Source organism: Enoplosus armatus, chromosome 12 (assembly GCF_043641665.1).
Source record: "Enoplosus armatus isolate fEnoArm2 chromosome 12, fEnoArm2.hap1, whole genome shotgun sequence".
In the NCBI taxonomy this organism is placed as follows: domain Eukaryota; kingdom Metazoa; phylum Chordata; class Actinopteri; order Centrarchiformes; family Enoplosidae; genus Enoplosus; species Enoplosus armatus.
In genome coordinates this window covers 6,998,502-7,015,529 of record NC_092191.1, presented here as the reverse complement: position 1 = coordinate 7,015,529, position 17,028 = coordinate 6,998,502, and the positions used below count along the sequence as shown (strand labels likewise).

At 40.1% G+C, this 17,028-nt stretch overlaps 1 protein-coding gene across 1 annotated transcript in view; it reads left to right on the top strand.

Annotated features, from left to right (window-relative positions):
* Positions 1-17,028, top strand: part of cep170aa (centrosomal protein 170Aa) — a 37,755-nt gene that overhangs the window by 8,828 nt on the left and 11,899 nt on the right. The window contains exons 2-10 of the mRNA XM_070915758.1: positions 1,228-1,287; positions 1,448-1,584; positions 5,185-5,274; positions 7,158-7,236; positions 7,507-7,565; positions 7,689-7,920; positions 9,720-9,857; positions 13,297-13,473; positions 14,019-14,324. Of these exons, the coding sequence (XP_070771859.1) occupies positions 1,480-1,584; positions 5,185-5,274; positions 7,158-7,236; positions 7,507-7,565; positions 7,689-7,920; positions 9,720-9,857; positions 13,297-13,473; positions 14,019-14,324 (1,186 nt within the window). The 5' untranslated portion in view covers positions 1,228-1,287; positions 1,448-1,479. The remainder of the gene's footprint in view (positions 1-1,227; positions 1,288-1,447; positions 1,585-5,184; positions 5,275-7,157; positions 7,237-7,506; positions 7,566-7,688; positions 7,921-9,719; positions 9,858-13,296; positions 13,474-14,018; positions 14,325-17,028) is intronic.

Sequence of the window (17,028 nt, the reverse complement as noted above, 5' to 3'; positions counted from 1 at the left end):
TCTTTCCCCGAATTTAGTTATATTATGTTAAATCACAGTACTTTAACTGTCTAAAATTTCCTCATTAAACGTTTCACATATCAAATAATATCATTGGATATTCTGAGCTGTTGCTGTGATGAAAAGCTGATTCCCTTTGCATCAGAGACAGCTGTTGCTTTGGTACAATTACGTTCCCAACAGCGTCGTGCAAGGAACTGTCAGAGGTGTGCAGTTGATTAAAATTTTACCCAGGGGATTATTGAGTTGGTATACCAAGTACTTATGAGGTCAAGTGAGCAAGAGCTTAGCTCAATAATCTTTAATTCCCTCTCTGATGGGCTTTTCTTGGCACTTTCCACACACGACAGCGCTCCTGTTATTTCAGTGCCACTTCAAATTACCATGAAAAGCTTCCCTTTGAAACCTGTTTAATTTTGACATAAATAATTTTGAAACCTCAGTTTTAAGTTTAACATTAAGGTGTAACCAAAGGCAGCAATCTTTTAAAATGTGTTTAACAGAGGCAACTTTACTCTGAGAGGCTCCACTCTGTGTTTTGTTGTCATCTTTTGTTATCATGAAAAGGTACTTTCGGCTGCTAAATTTTACAGCCAGTTGCTCAGTCAAACGGCATCAATCCCACCAAACCATCCAACCACACTTCTCACATGCTATAAAATTGCCAGTCAGTCAGAATAAGCCATACTGTTAACATGCCGTCAGTTAGTTCTGCTTAATGTTGTTCTTCCAGGCCCGGGCAGTTAGAAAGTCAGAGTGGCTGGCTTTGACCTCCTTTTCAGCTCATCTGAAGGAGAGCGAGGGGAGGAGGTAGGCAGGAGGGAAAATAAATGTCCTGCTGGGGAGGCCAGCCAACATTCCTACATCACTTCCTTCTCTAACATCTGGCAGTGATCAGGGCAAGCAGCGAGAAAGAGAGGATGTATCTTACTGGCTGGCTTACTGTTCATTTGCAGGCGTAGACAGAGAGGCATCACATTGCAAGACCGCCCACTCAACCTCATTCCCCCTACCAGCAAAACAAAATGAAGCAAGATGGTTTTGATTCAGTGTATGTCTACCAATGTTTACACTTGTCTGTGACTTTACTGGCTTCATTCATTGCTTCATATGTTCTTTCATACATGTTGGCTATTTATATTATGTTGTAAAGACACAATTTTCATGCTTCTGCGAGTATAAATGAAAATAGAAGTAAAAAGCTTTTCCTTCCATCTCCTTTTTCAGGATGGCCTAGCTGTGTTGTGTTGTCAGCAGTCTATCAGCAGTGAGCTACCTGGACCAGAGGTGTGTAATAGACCTCACTGCTTTATTTTCCAATATTTAAAACATACTTGCTCACATTTGTATTGTCTTGTGACTACGATAAGGCAAAACTGCAGCTAAGTGAAAACTCTGTTTATTTAACTACAGATTAACTACTGTTTATTTGCTTTTGTCCAAATAGGTGTGTACCAGAGGCAGCAGCAGGTTGCAGAGATGAGTGTGACCTCCTGGTTCCTGGTGAGCAGTGGGGGGACTCGCCACCGACTCCCCAGGGAAATGATCTTTGTCGGTCGGGATGACTGCGAGCTCATGCTGCAGGTGAGAACACTCTGCACACCAGGTCCTTCACTGACAGCAGCTTCAATAAACCAGAAGGGCAAAAGTTTGTTTGTTGCATTTTCAATCTCTCTCTTTCTATGTAGCCATTGCTGTCTTTACTAAAGGTAAATGGCAGTCTGATAGCAGTCTGAGTCTTATTAAGTTTTAAGATGATAACCAGTGAACACGCAGAGCCTGAGTCATATAAATAATCTGCTGACCTCACAGCAGTCTGTTTCATAATCTAATTGATTACTGAGTCTGGCAGAGTACACTACAAATGAGTTCTCAGTGCTCATTCGGTTGCTCTTGCAGTAGCAGAACATGTTTATATGTCTTCATGTTGGTTTGTGTGTGTGTGTGTACTATGCAGCTGTGCGTACACCCAGGGAGACCATGTGCATGCTCATGTGTACCTCTGGTCACTGCACTATTAATAGAAAGTGGGGCAGATACCTCTAGAGTTAGATCTTATCTGACTGAGTCAGTTGGAGTGGGTAGAGGGTGCATCCATGGCAGCGGTCTCTGTTATGACATTACATGAAGGTTTTATTAGTACCGGTGTCTGTATGAGAAGCTGATTGAAGACATTCAGGACTCACTTTTCAGATTGGCCTCTCTATGTTATGAAAGCAATGTGGTTTACAGAATAATATCACATTAAATGAGATTTATTTCTAGGTTTCTGTGCAGCACTTTGTAAATGTATTAGCTATAACTGGTTATAATAAGTCATGCTCCATGCCTACTAGATACCATGTAGTCCCATTGGTGTTATTGATCCTTACACTGCAGAGATATAATACATATCTCTGAAGTTTGGATTTGATATATCTCTCAGAGTATAAGCATTATAAAAGCATGCAATATACATTTCATTTGTAACTGAAGAGTAGTTATTGACTGATTAAAGTTGTGTGTGCACATTAGGGTTACATTTTTTACTCAAAACTTTAATTTGTACTTACGTTATTTACATCACCTCGTTTTTTTTATTTTAATTTAAAACCTCATGTTGAGTTGCATATTTCTCAGGCCAAGTACATACAAAACAAACTATTTCCTATAATATTATTTGGTGCTTTGAGAGTCTATGTTGAATTGTATTAATAGAGACTGAAAAAACTATTAAGGTAATAGGGTTTTATATTTTGATCTTACTCTGTTATAGTCTATTAAGGATGTTGCTCACACAGTCTCAATGAAGATGACACAAATTTGACTTACTGAAATATACAAAAATCCAACTACTTTGCACCGTGCTAGTGTCACAAAGACATCTGCTTGCCTTGCATGCAAAAAAACTCGAAAATACTAGCTTTCAATCGTGTCACACAATCTTCCACAACAGTGTTTGCCCAGTTGTTTTTTGAGCACTTGTAGGACTTCTCATGTTCTTTCTGTGGTCTTTTCTTCTTGTGGTGAGTTTGTTTTGTTAGCTAATGTGTCAAGAATGTAACTTTCAATCTCAGTTGCAAAATACTACTTTATTTATGAAGACATTTCACAGTTATTGACGGCAGCACTGTGTCTAAAGTTGACCATGTTGCCCTTTCAGTCTGCTGATTGCCTGTTTTTATTAGTTCCCCTGCTGGCCTAACTCCTCTCACAATCCTGTTCATTGATGAGAAAACTTCAGGAGAGAAGTAATAAGGGTCATTTACTATAGCATGTAGATTTATAAAAGATCTTTTTTTTCCCCAAACACATTCTCTAATATGTCTCTGATGACCTGAGGGTCTAGTGCTCCTGCATGCATGTGTGTGTATGTGTGTGTGTGTGTGTTCTTATGTTCCTACCCTTGTGATGTCTTTGGAATGATAGAAAGACACATTTTAGCTTTGCGTATGTGTGTGTTTGTACAACACTTTGCTGTAGCTGTTTACAGTTGTCCTCCATGTGACTGCTTTACCAAGCCAAGGCCTGATCACATGGCTAAACTGCTTGCTTGGGCTGCTTGTGTCATCCACCAAATGAAACACACACACACTCATGGACAAAATATCAAACGTCAAATGATTGTATGACAGAGAATTGTTACTTGAGTGATCTGAGTGAGGGTTTTGCATCTTGCAGAATTTGCCATCAATCTCACACATATAAATGGTTTTGACAGTGTTATCTACAAGCTCTGGGCTCATGATCAGAATAGATTCTTACTTATTTATTTATTGAAAAGGGGAAGGAGTGTAATATATACAAGAACATAGTCTCCATGATGTCAGCCTGAATCATATAATATATTTTCCTCTGGGCAGTGATAAACTGGATAAAAAAGTCACTTTGGCTGTTGGAGCTCTTTCTGTCTCTCAGAATTATATCCTCTGTCTCATAGCTCAACTCATCTGCAGTGTGTGTGTTTCTTGTTTCCTTGATGAATCAGATTTGCCTCATGTCTTTATCTCTTCCTCTTCTTGCTATATATTTTGTCCCTGTCTCTTTCACTCTCTGCCTATATGCACAAGAGTAATATGTGTTAACTTGTGAGATTCAGCTCCCACTTATTTTTTGTTTTTTTATTTTCACTCCCATTTTGTTAAAAGTGTGTGATTCATGAGGCAGACAAAGTGGCTCTGTTGCACAACACTTCAGCACCATTAATGCATTTATTAGTTTGACCTGTGTTAATACATATTCATATATTTATTAGACATTATTACTGTGTTTGATCAGCACTGGAGAAAATTAAGGCTGAAAACTGAATCACTGAGAATTGTCTTACCTTCCACTGAAATTTAACACCAGGCAAGCAGCTCCAAACTCAGAGATAGCAGACTTTTGAATCACCAAAATTTAAATGAATATAGGATTAGGCAATGCCAATATAAAAGCAAACAATTCAAGGACAAGGTGCCACTTTGTTTCTTGTATTTTGTTGATGTGCCTCATCTGAAGGGCGTTCTAACAGGCATTTAGAGACTGCACCAAATTTGCTTATCAGTCAATGTCAATGCATACTTCTAGATGTGTTTTCAAATTCTGTGACATTGATACATGAAAAGAATATTTGCCAAATTCCACAATATATTTCTATCTGAGGCTCACATCATCTTATTTTCACCATACAGAAAGCTGAAGTGTTTGTACTGGAAACAATTTATCCTCAAAACAGCTGATAGGCTTATATCTGAACACCGCAGAAAATCAATACTTTCACCTCCAGTCCCTCATTGTTCCTGTGCTCTCCTTGTATGTATCTGTGTGTTTGTTTGTGTGTACAGCTGTGCATGAATGTGAAGTTGTCAGCACATTGTCTGCAGTGTCAGAGAAATTGAAATACCTGCTGATATTCAAGTTGATAGTATAGTAGATGCCATACATAGTAACATTGAGGCTTACTATCAGAAATACATTCTTGACATTGGATGCTCATACCTCCACAAACATTTTACATAGCTGTCTGCTCCAGTCACACACAGCCCTCTAAAGGTTTGTGTAAGAAACAGTTGCTATTCTGCAGAGGAGCAGCACAGATGAAGAGTAACACAAATGTTTCCATCTGTCATCTGATCTTAATGACCCAATCCCAATAATAACATTCATCTGACATCTGTAACCACTGGGTTAATGCTCTGTCTTTGTGTATGTTTATGTTTGAAGTCTCGCAGCGTGGATAAGCAGCATGCAGTCATCAACTACGAGGCTGGAACTGATGAACACAAGGTCAAGGACCTGGGCAGCCTGAATGGGGTGAGTACACAGATAGATGGAAAACAGAGAGAAGTTAGGACAAAGATAAAAGGACAAGAAAGAACGAAGACAGGACAGAAATGAATAGAGGAGAGAAGGGGGCTCACATGATGAATGAGGGATGGGGAGAGATAAGAAAATGAATTTAACCAGCTGATGAAGGAGTAAAGGGGCTTAGAGGGAGAAGGATGGAGAACAAAGACATTCAAGGTAAAAGTAGAGGGAGATGGGGTTCTGAGGGGTTAGAGGTTAACTCATTTTTTGGCAGTCAATAGGACCCTCTACTTTCCCGCTGCTAATCAATCTCTCTGTCAATGAAGATTTGTATCAGGTCTGAGGTCAATTGGAATCAAGCCAAATTATGTAAATCACAACTTAAGGGCACAATCTGTCATCCAAATATAAACAAAGGGCCACTAAAAGTCACAACACAACCTTGGGACTGCTTTCACTCACCTATTTTCTCATGATTTCGGAATGGAATTTCAGCTGATAATCACAAGCAATTATGTGATTATGTGTACATAATTGATGATAAATCCAAACATTTATCTGTAACTTTCAATGTAATTCTGTATTATAACTTTTAAAAACAAAAATGAACTCTGTGTTTTCCTAATTTTAGATACACTTGACTTCTCTCTTTGACATTGTAGCTCAGTGAAACCCGGTTGCCACATGCTGTTAGTCATGTGTAGTGATTAGCACTCACAGCCCACCAGATTGGACACATATGCAGAATGTCCCTCACATCCTCTCCAGCTCTTTGACAGGAAGGTAGAGTCAGAGCCACTTCCTGCTGTGTCATTAACCATCCAGCTTCTTTGGCTGGATTTAGAGGAAGTTTTCTCCTGCTGAGTCAGTGGATATATAGAGATTAGCCACAGTGGTGAGTCAAAAGCTGTGTTTGGGCAGTGTCACAATTTACTGTCTTACTGGAGTTGTTTCACTGCTGTTTTGTTAAACTGTCATGAACTCATCTCACTAGAGAGGAGACAGGAATGTTTTATTACAACAGCAGTGCAAGTATGATAGAATTAAATTTGCAGTGCAATGAAACCTGATCTGTCTCAGAGCTGCATAGTAGAAGGAGGGGTGAACGGGGGGAATGGGAGTGGGAGAAAGAAAGAGAAGAAAAAGAAAACAGTCGAAGGGAACGATGTTTATTGTCATGCTTAAGCCTTTAGTCCTGGCTGTGCAGACTGATTTCTTATAAAGAGACACCACGATCAGCTGATTCAACTGTTCTCCATGGCTTCATGCATACTAGGACCTCATTTACCACATGCAAGTTTAACATTACTGTCTGGCAGCGAGAGTTTCTCCTAACTGTCACAGCTCTGTCCTGAAAGGATTTTTTTTTTCAAGAAAAAATGTCAAACATTCTCTTGTTCCAGCTTCTGAAATGTGAGGATTTGCTACTTTTCTTTGTCATTTTTATGTGTAAACTAAATATATTTGTTGTTTGGACTGTTCTTCTGACAAAACAAGCAAGTTGAAAATGTCGCCGTGGGCTCTTTAAGATTATTATTGCTATTTTTCATTATTTTCTGACATCTTCTTGACAAAACAATTATCAATTCACTGAAAATTATTGTCAGACGAATCAATAATGAATATAATCGTTAGTTGCAAGTCTAATTTTCACTTGGAAGCACAGACACTGCTATGTATGACTGTGGACCAGCTTAATCAGATGCCTTTTTGTGGTGATCTTCCTTTACTTTCCATTTTTTTTTACATGAAAGCTTTTAGAAATGAATATTTTAATGTTCACATTCACACATAAACTGTAGTTGAATTTGTGTTTATTTTATGTTACTGTAATTGTTTATTGTTACATTTGATTTAAATGTCTTTTTGCCTTTTCCTTTCCTCTGCAGACCTTTGTAAATGATGTCCGCATCCAGGAGCAGATGTACATCACTCTGAAGTTGGAGGACAAGCTGAGGTTTGGATATGATATCCTTTCACTTTTCTGATCTTTCCACCAGTGAGTTCATCATACCAAAAAGATGTTGAGCAGCCAAGCATTGTTCAAGCCCAGATATTATTATTTTAATTCTTACCAAAATGCCATTTGTTTTACTATATGAAGATAGTATCATTTACAGCTTGCAATAGTAAATTGTTTCCTGCATCTGTATGTATAAAGTGTTTTTGTGTACATACATGTACATGTATCATAATTGTGCTATCATGGCCAGTATTTCCTTAACCTGTCATTCTCACATACCAACCTGTTCACGGTGGTGAGAGGAGAGCTCACTGTGCCTGAGGAGGCTCTAAAGGTAAGAACACACACACAACATGTGCCCTAACACACACTGTCAAGGATCACCGTGATACACAGTTGTATTATACTAATTAAATCTCTACACTGTCAATGTTTTCATTTCTTCACCTCCCTTTAGCATGAGAAGTTCACTAGCGGCCTCCAGCTGAGCAAGAAGCCGTCCAACGGTGAAACCACTAGCACCACAACCACAAGCAAGTCCCCCACTAAGACCCCAACAAAGACGCTGAAGTCCGCCAGTGGCAGCACCCCAAGGCCAGGGGAGAGTAGAGCAACAGACGGAATTTCTTCCTCCAAAGAGCCACCATCTAAACCTGTGGACACTCACAAAGCAGAGGAGAGGTTAGGAGGTGAGAGGCAGATCATAGGGGGAATTGTGACAGTATAAGAAATATGAGGCTATCTCGGAAATTGTATGAGCTTCTTTTGGTGTCTGTTGTGCGTCTTATATTTAATGTGAATTTGGGCAATTTGCTGTGTTGATTTGCTCTACTGTTTACTTTCTTTCCTTAAATTTAGATTTATTGACTGCTATCACAAAGCCACTCATTTCTCATTTTACTTTAAAATATACAAACAGTACTTGAAATTCAAATCTTGCAACTGTGTTAATCCAGAAGTAGATCATCCTATAGCACAAACACTTCAATAACACTTTATAATGGCTGTATATTTATTCATGTATATTAACATATAGAAAAGTATTTTAAACAATATGCTAATACTATACTACTACTATAATACTATAATACTAAAATGTCACAGTTTCAACACCAACTCTCAGAATTTGGATGTATTATGACATTCTACACACAAGAGAACAGGCTTCTCTGTTATACATTCATACACTGTAGGTGGAGACATTTCATGCTCCACATTTGTGCAGCACTCATAATTGCAAGTTACATAACGTGTGTGCTTTTAAGCTGTTTAAGCATTTAGGTTTAGACATAATATTGTGAAATTAGATGCGGTGGGGTTTTATCTCAGGCCAGTAGGGGGTGGACATGGTCACCAGGGAAAGGGCTTTAACTACCTCACCAACATGCAGTTACTCTGTTTTAACATGAAGGCGGTTTGGGTCTGAGGGCGGTGTCCCTAATAAATTGACATCACTGACCAGGCTGGGGTGCTAGCAGGGGTCCTGGTTAAGCCCCAGATGTTGAAACAAGGCCACATGGGGCTTGTGTTATTGCACAGATTAAGCAGTAACAGGGTCAGAGTTTGCATAATGCAAACCCATATGCCAGCACTACTTTTCTTAAAATGCAGTAACATTCACAAGCACGCACGTACATTTGCACATTTGGACCAAAAACAAGCAAACACGCACATACGGTGTTGCATGTCTCCCCATCTGCTGCTCATGTTTTTAATGACACCCTCTCTGTGGTTCTGTGGATATAATCCTGCAGTGTTACTACTGTAATACCAGGCCTCACCCAGATATTATATCTCACAGTGAGCATACCTTCAGTAGCTTTTATATAGAAGGCCCGTTCTTACTGCACGCAATTTGGCACAGAGCATCTATAATTATGTGGATATACTGTGATTAAACATACATAGCTCAGGGTAAGGGGTAATTAAAGGAAAAGAAGGTAAAGGAAGAGGATAGATCAGGAAGGGGTTAAGTGGTACAGTGGTCTAAGCTGCTGGTTCAAATCCGGCGGGAGATCTTTGTTGTATGTCATTCCTGTCTCTCAACTTTGTTTCCTGTCACTTTTCTACTGTGCTGTCCAATTTAAAAAAAGAAGTTACTGCAGGATGCTCGCCCCATGTGAGCTTTCATTCTAATGGGGACAGAAAGGCAAACGGAAAGTCCCTCTTTCATTTATACTGTGTGTGTCTGAGAGAGAGAGAGCATGATAGAGAGTGTGCACGTGTGTGTGTGTCCATCCAGCTAAAGTTCTGAAAATAGGTCAGTGGTGTAAGACCTGACCAGAGGGGAATTAATGCACAAACGCACACATACACAAAGACCAGCTGGGTTCACTTTACAATGAACAGTTTAAGTTGACAGTTCCAGAGTATGTAAAGTACATAATAAACATGTCAAACATGACGGGCCGCAGGAAAATGTATATTTAAATGTGCACTTTCTGCAAGGCTTTGTTAAAATGTGTCTGCATTTGTGCATCTGTCACAGGGGATGTTACAGCGCTGCCTCGTGGGACCCCCCTGTACGGCCAGCCATCTTGGTGGGGGGATGGGGATGCAGATGATGAGAACTCCTTCAAACAGGAAACCAAGTCATCCAACAAAAAACATGACAGCTCCATTTCAGGTAGGAGGTATTTCGATTTTTCCAATTACCACACACATTATCTCCTTGTCACTATAATAGAAGATGATGGATACAGTAGTTTAAAAGTTTGTGGACATGTTGGAAGACAATCTCATTGCCAAAACATCAGTGCTGTAAATGGAAGAAAGCTGGTTGATGCCTCTGTATTTGTCACATTTTACCATAGATCTTTGAGTAGTTTTGGCTTGGAGTACAGGTTGTCAACATGTTTTTACAGGACAACAACAGTCTAAAGTAGAAAGTAAATTATTGTAAAGAGTAAAAAGAGTGAAATAGTTTGTGTATTTTGTCTTACATGACAATGGCCACAAGACACAGATTTCATACAGAATTGACTATACTGTAATACTGAAGTCTTTAATGTTATATTAGCTATGTATAGTGTGATGAATCAGTAAAAATAGCACTTTGTATATGTATTTTCAGCAAAAATGCTACAAACAACATGCCTTTTGATATCTCACGGATGAAATGCTATACTACGTTGAATCATGCATTGCAATTGCAATGTATATCCAAGTGCACACAAAGGCTTTTTTCAGAGCCTGTGTGGATGTCAGTTTGCCTACAATATGTGTGTGTATAGAGACCGTTGGACTGGGGGGATCCCGTTAACTGTTGGTGGATAGTCAGAGTAACAGGATTAGAGGCTACACCAATAGTAAAACAGCTCAGCGATGCAAAATCAGTCTGTGCCAGGCTGGTTTAGTGTGGACCAGAGTAGTCAGAAGGAGTGGGGGAGGTTAATCATACACAAACATTGGAGCAGACTGAAGCATCCTCAAATCTCTCGCCACATCTGGATGGACACTCTGGCAGCGTCTTCACCAGCCTAAAAAGGAATACTTTGTTTTTTGTTTAACAATCAATTATTTCAATTAGTTCTATTATACCATGCTGATTTTGCTGTGGATTTTAGCAAAGTACTTTTCTGTTAGCGTGAGATTAGAAGAGACTTTGATTTTGGAGTAAATCTGTGCAAGAGTGGCAGGGTGATTTGAAACCCTAAAAGCTTTCCAAAAAAAATCAGGCGAATGGGATTGGCTACTTCAGGCCTGGAAGTGGGTGAGTGGAAGGCATTTCTCCCTCTTGGAGACTTGACTTTTTGACTGAGTGCTGAATGAATGTTGTGATGTTGGATTTGTTTTGTGAAACAGCATGCTCCAGTGGGTGTTGCACAGTGTATTTATGTAGCCCACATAGACTTCAGCAACAGTAGAAGATCTTATGAGTGTACATGTTTTTAAAATAGTGTGAGCACGTCCTCTATACTGTTAACATCAGATGTACTGTAGCAGTGAAGGGGAAGTGAAAGTGAGAAAGAGAGGTTTAAAGCAGGAAGCGGGTTTGTTTGAGAGTGTGTTTTTTTTTGTTGCATGTATGTGTGTGTCCTTTTCTCCTTCCCAGTGAATAGGCTGTGTTGTCAGAGCCCCCTACCCCCTTCCTTGTGTATTGTCACTCAAGCCGATTGGGTTACGACATTGCACCAGCCCCCCCCATTCCTCCCAACACGCACACACACTCACACACAGCGTTCAAACAGACCACTGTCTCACTCTATACTGCAGCAATCATTAGCTAACCACTCTCTAATTCTCTGGTAAGTATTGCCCTCAATTCCATATACTTTGGCTAATGGAGCCGGTAAAGGGCTTTCAATTTGAATCAACTTTTTATTCGTGTGACATCCACTTACCGTGCACTTTCTTTATTACCCGTGGCTCTTTTAGGAACTATTTGGTCAGTTAACTCTCTTTAGCTCTTAAGTACATTAGAATTTGAAATGAGAAGTCAGAAGCACTGTGGGATACAAATGGATTGTTGTTTTAAGTTTTGCCAGTGTTATTTAAAGTCAGTCACACTTACCTTATAGCAGATGCCTTTTGTAAGTGTGTTCAATGCACATATATTCCAGGGTGTCATTAATCTGTAATACTGTGTCTGTTGTCATCTTTAATCTTTGTAAGTAGTAGACTGTAATGGAAAACATTAAAGCTGATTCTATTAAGCCTAGGTTTTGCATGTTTATGATAAGCCAACAAAAAATCCTGCAGCACAGTCAGCATTAGTTTCAACAGTTTGATCTTTACATGAATGGTGTTAAACTCATTCTTGAAACTCTTAACTTCACAGAAATGACTAGGTGCTTCCCAGACAAAGTCTTGTGACTTCTGGTGACATCAATGGAAGCTCTGACAGTATTCACACTTGAAATACAGGAAGTTTAGTCAGTTCATCATAATTTCAAGAAAGGAGCAAATAGAGATATGGTACTTGTCTCTTTTACATGTTTATTTTTAGAGTTGATAGAGAGCATGGATAGAAATATTAACTCTGTAGTAACACTATTAGATTAATACAATTTGAATATTTTGTCAGGCTTGTTTTCGTGGTATTACTTTCTCAGTTAAGTTGTTGCATCTTAAGCATCATTCAGTTGATCTCAAGATCCTAATATTTGCACTGTTTAAATCCATGTTGTAAATCTTCTCAAACTTGCAGAGCAGCTTAAGCTGGCAACCACTGATCTTGTTTCAAAGACTAAAGAGATTTTTTAGTACTTCAGTTTCGTTGATAACACTAACAACAGTGGAAAATAAACCTTTAATTCAGAGATTCTGTTCCTGGAATTTCCTGCTTTGTCTCATCAGTCCTTAAATGGCACAATCTTATTTATATATATTATTGCTGGTTGCCATATGTTCCTACAATTGATTCCCAACATGAAGCAGATGGCCTCTCTTATTTCTGAAAGTATCATTTATCATATTCAGATCCCACAGAGGCTCTGTTTGTTAACATGAACAGACGAGAAAATAAGTGCTCCATATTGAGAGTGCCCCAAAACAGGTTTTAAAGAGCTACACCAGCATTTCCTCCTGAGTGACTTACATGACTTGTGTGTGTTTGTGTGTATGTCTGTATGAGAGACAGTCAGAGATAGAACGCAGATGGGCATGTATTTGTAGTTTGGCTGCATCCTCCCCCAGTAGGAGACAGTAATTCTGATAAATGGTGAGACACACTTGCTGAAGAGAGGACCATGATTGAATCGGTCCATTTTGGGCCTAGCTTGACCTTTCACTTTTGAATTTTGATAATGAATCCTAGTATTCATCCCTCACTGTGACATTGTAGCATTGGGGTGTTATGTTTATAAACTAATAAATGCTTAAGATTTATATAGGAGCTGTGACAGATTATTTCTACAAATCTCTGTAGTTTAGAGATAACATATCATATAGCACTTTTTGTTATGGAAATTGTATTGTTTTGTTATACTAGTCATACACATCTGTTATAACTGTTTCAACTCAGAAAACTTGAGTTTCTTTTGAGCAGTTTTTAAAAACAACGCTCATAATAAAAAATAAAATCATTAACCTTTGTAACATCTTTACTTGTTTTTCAACCTCAGACAGCAAAGAGGCACGTCGAGGGGAGAAAGCTAAAGAGGACGGCCTTCATGCGTCTGCCGCGCACGATCCCAGCTACTTTGAGATCCCTACCAAGGAGGGTCACATGGCCAATAACGGCATCCATGAGATTCCCACCAAGGACACAGAGGGCACCACCACTCCCACTAGCACTGCAGGTGAACTATACATTTAATTTATTCTGATTTCTTGTAAATAAAAGTACCTGCATGTGTTATTTTTCTCTTTTAAAGTTTAATGGGAATGTAAGGTTATGGTGTTCAATTGTTGTTCAATTAAGACCTTTGTAGTTCATAATCATAGCAGAGACAGTAAATCACTGCCACATTAATTTGTGGCATTAGTGCAATTTGTATATTCAGATCATAATTAGTGTACACATATGAGTCTCATCAAGTCTGCCTTTCTGAGAAATGTGTTACAATACTTTAAAGAGACATTAATTTACAACAAAAAGGAAGTGGCTCCTGTTTGTCTATCACAAACAGAGTAGCATTCATTCTGCAACTGAGGCCATCAGCTGATTTGATCATATCAAGATAAATATCCATGTACTGGATATTTCCATAATTTAATTATACCAAAAAGTCACCGTTGTACTTTCATTTTTTAAAAGTGCTTCACCCAGCACCACTATATTTAGTCATACTTACTGACTGACACTGACTGACACAGTGACAAAACTGCAATGTCTGCTCCACAGCTCAAGGTCATGCCTCCTTCACCATAGAGTTTGACAACACTTCTCCTGGGAAAGTCACCATTAAAGACCATGTGTCAAAGTTCACACCCGACCACCACAGATCTCGCTCCAAGAAGAGTGGAGCAGGAAGTGGAGGAGCAGGAGGCAGGGACTTGAGCACACTGCAAGCCGCTATGATGGCATCAGAGAGCAAGGTGGCGGATTGGCTGGCCCAGAACGACCCCACTCTGGTGCGCAGCGAGTCAACAGAGGACGACAGCAAGAGCATCAAGAGCGACGTGCCGGTCCATCTCAAAAGGCTGAAAGGTAGAGGTTGTTTTCTGTTAACATTTCTGTGGGTTGTGCAAACGTTTACTAGTGTCATACCTTAATGCTACATGATTTTACGCGCTGTCTCGATTTTCCCTTTGTCTCATCCTATACTCTCTATACTGGGTGTATTCATTGTTGGGAGTAGGGGTTGTTGGCAGTGGTAACCAAACCAGGGGATTAGCAGCTAGCAGACAGAAACATTTAAACTCTATCTACTGCTCTGACGTCCAATGACAAGGCTTAGCATGAGTTGCATAGTACAGCCCCCCCCCCCATTGAATTTCACTTTTTCACCATTTACAGACATATTATCTAGTGAGGAACATATACTCTATGCATATTCTCCTTTATGGCAGTTATTCTGTCAGTGTGGACGTCTAAATCTTCTCTGTTTACCTCTGTGGGCCTGTTTTATTTATGCTTGGGGTAAGGTTTGAGATTGCTCTGACTGTAAATTGCGTGCTACTCTACGTTTCTTTGTTCCCTTTACCTGCAAGCAGCCAACTGCTGAGTAGACTCCTGCTGCCAGGGGGTTTTGTGAGAATGGGCCAGATGAGCCAAGGCTATGTGCCGCCAGTAAAGGGAGTGTAAGTTTGATGCTAAGCTAGGCTATGGTAGACTACATGCTGGTCATGAGTTAATTAAATGGAGGCCAATTTATGATGTTGTTGACATGTGTGGGGGAGGGACCAGCAGACAGGAGCTGATGAAAATGGAAATCTGTTAGGCAGGAGTGGAAAGCAGGGAAGCTCATTCATTAGATGGAGTTAGCACTAAATGCATGTCAGCTGGCTGATAAAATGGCTCACCTGATCGATGATTATGTTGCTAACTGACTGTCTGACTGACTTTGGGACTGCAGTTGTTCCAATTGAAATTGTGGCTAATTGACACTTGATGAACTGGTCCTTGGTATGTCAGTACCTTAAGAAAGAGAGGGAAATCAGACAAGGAATGGACTGTGGTTGTGACCTGATTTAGTGGAGGAAAACCAAGAATAACTGTGGAAGACAGAGAAAAGAAGAGATGAAAAGAAGGGAGGAGTGAGGAGGAGAAGAGGGAGGGAGAGGACAAAGAGGGATGGATGGAGGGCAGAGGGACAGCTGGATAGAAAGCTGTCTATTGATGCTGGCTGTGGATATGTGAGGCGTGAAAAAACAGGTAGAGAGGGGAGATGGGTGACAGTGAGAGGAAGGCGGGAGAACCTCACTGTAACACTGAGAGCAGCATTTGCAGCAATAACAGAAAAGGTGATTGGACAGATACAGGCAGGAAGGAGAAAGAGAGAGAGGCTTGTTGCCTGGACTGCAGTGAAAGCGCAACGGAAGGCGGCAAATGAGAAGAGAGCAGTTTTTGGCAGATAGTTGTTATAGTAACAGCAATGCAAATGTTGGCAGGGAAAGAGAGAATACAGACATACATTTCCGAATAGCAAAAACTAGCAGGGAGCATCCCTTTGTGTCTGTGTGTGAGACGGCTGCGGGAGCATGTGTGAGAAACGCATTGATTGAGGGCGCGTGTGAAGCATGTGCTGCTCACATGTGGATGGCTGAAATCCGTCGTGTCTGTGTTTGCTGCATGTGTGTATTTGAGACATGCTCAGCACTGATCTGCAGACAAGCAGTGCAGCATGCGTGAGAAGAGGCGTGTGAGATGTGCTTAGGGTGTGTCATAGAGGTACTAGGCAGAGAGAGAGGCAGAGGCTTAGCGAGGAAATTGAGCGGAGGCAACTGTGCCTAAGCTTTTGATTTGTAAGCATCAAGGTGAGTCTTTCTCTTCTTGCTGTAAGGAGCAATGTAGTTGATACATCTTTATACTGTCTATTATTTCTATCAGTGTTGGAATATGAACTGTCAAATGTGTATTATTGTAAACATATGAAAATATGTGCATTTTCCTTGTGATTCTGGTGACTGTGAAGCTATAAATGTGTGATCTGAAATGCTTTGAAATTATTCTTTTTTGTGATTTTGTTTTATGATGAGTACTTCATGCACAATTGATATTCATTTGCAGCGCAAATTGTGTGTGTGTGTGTTTGTGTGTATGTCTGTTTGTGTGTATGTGCATGCAGCCAGCGGTGGAGGCAGAGTCCAGCTCCACTGTGAGTCATGGCGGGGCGAGCGGGGCAGAGCGCTGCACTCTCACAGATACCTCTGTTCTCCTCTGGCCCTGCCAACGGCTTCTTTGTCTGGGACAGGCAGCATGAAAGACCTGCCTCTCTCTCTGCTTATCTGCTGATCTGCTCAAGTTACTGTAACGCTCTGCTGCTTTCCTCTCTCATTCCATTTGTGCAGTCTTTTTCTTCTTTTTAAGGAAACGCATGCTTTATTACATTTCAAACAGTGATAAAAGACAGTACAGATGGAGGAGGTTGATGGTGGAATGTGACAGACGAGCTGCAGACTCAGAAATATGCCCAAGGCTACAGAGCTATTGTGATACCCCAATGTAGAACAGTACTTAAAGGAGTACTCCAACAATTTACTATTGTGCTTCAATAAACTTGGACTTGTGAGAGACAGATAAAAAAAGAAAGCAGCAGAACCTGAGGTATCTTGACATTTAGTCCCTACTATGGGTCAATCTCCAAAAATATTGGATACGATTCCCATAATGCAACTCTATATTGTCTTTCATTAGTAGGTGCCTCCTGTCTTTCAATCTTCACACCCCCTATTTGTAATGCAGGCTTTCT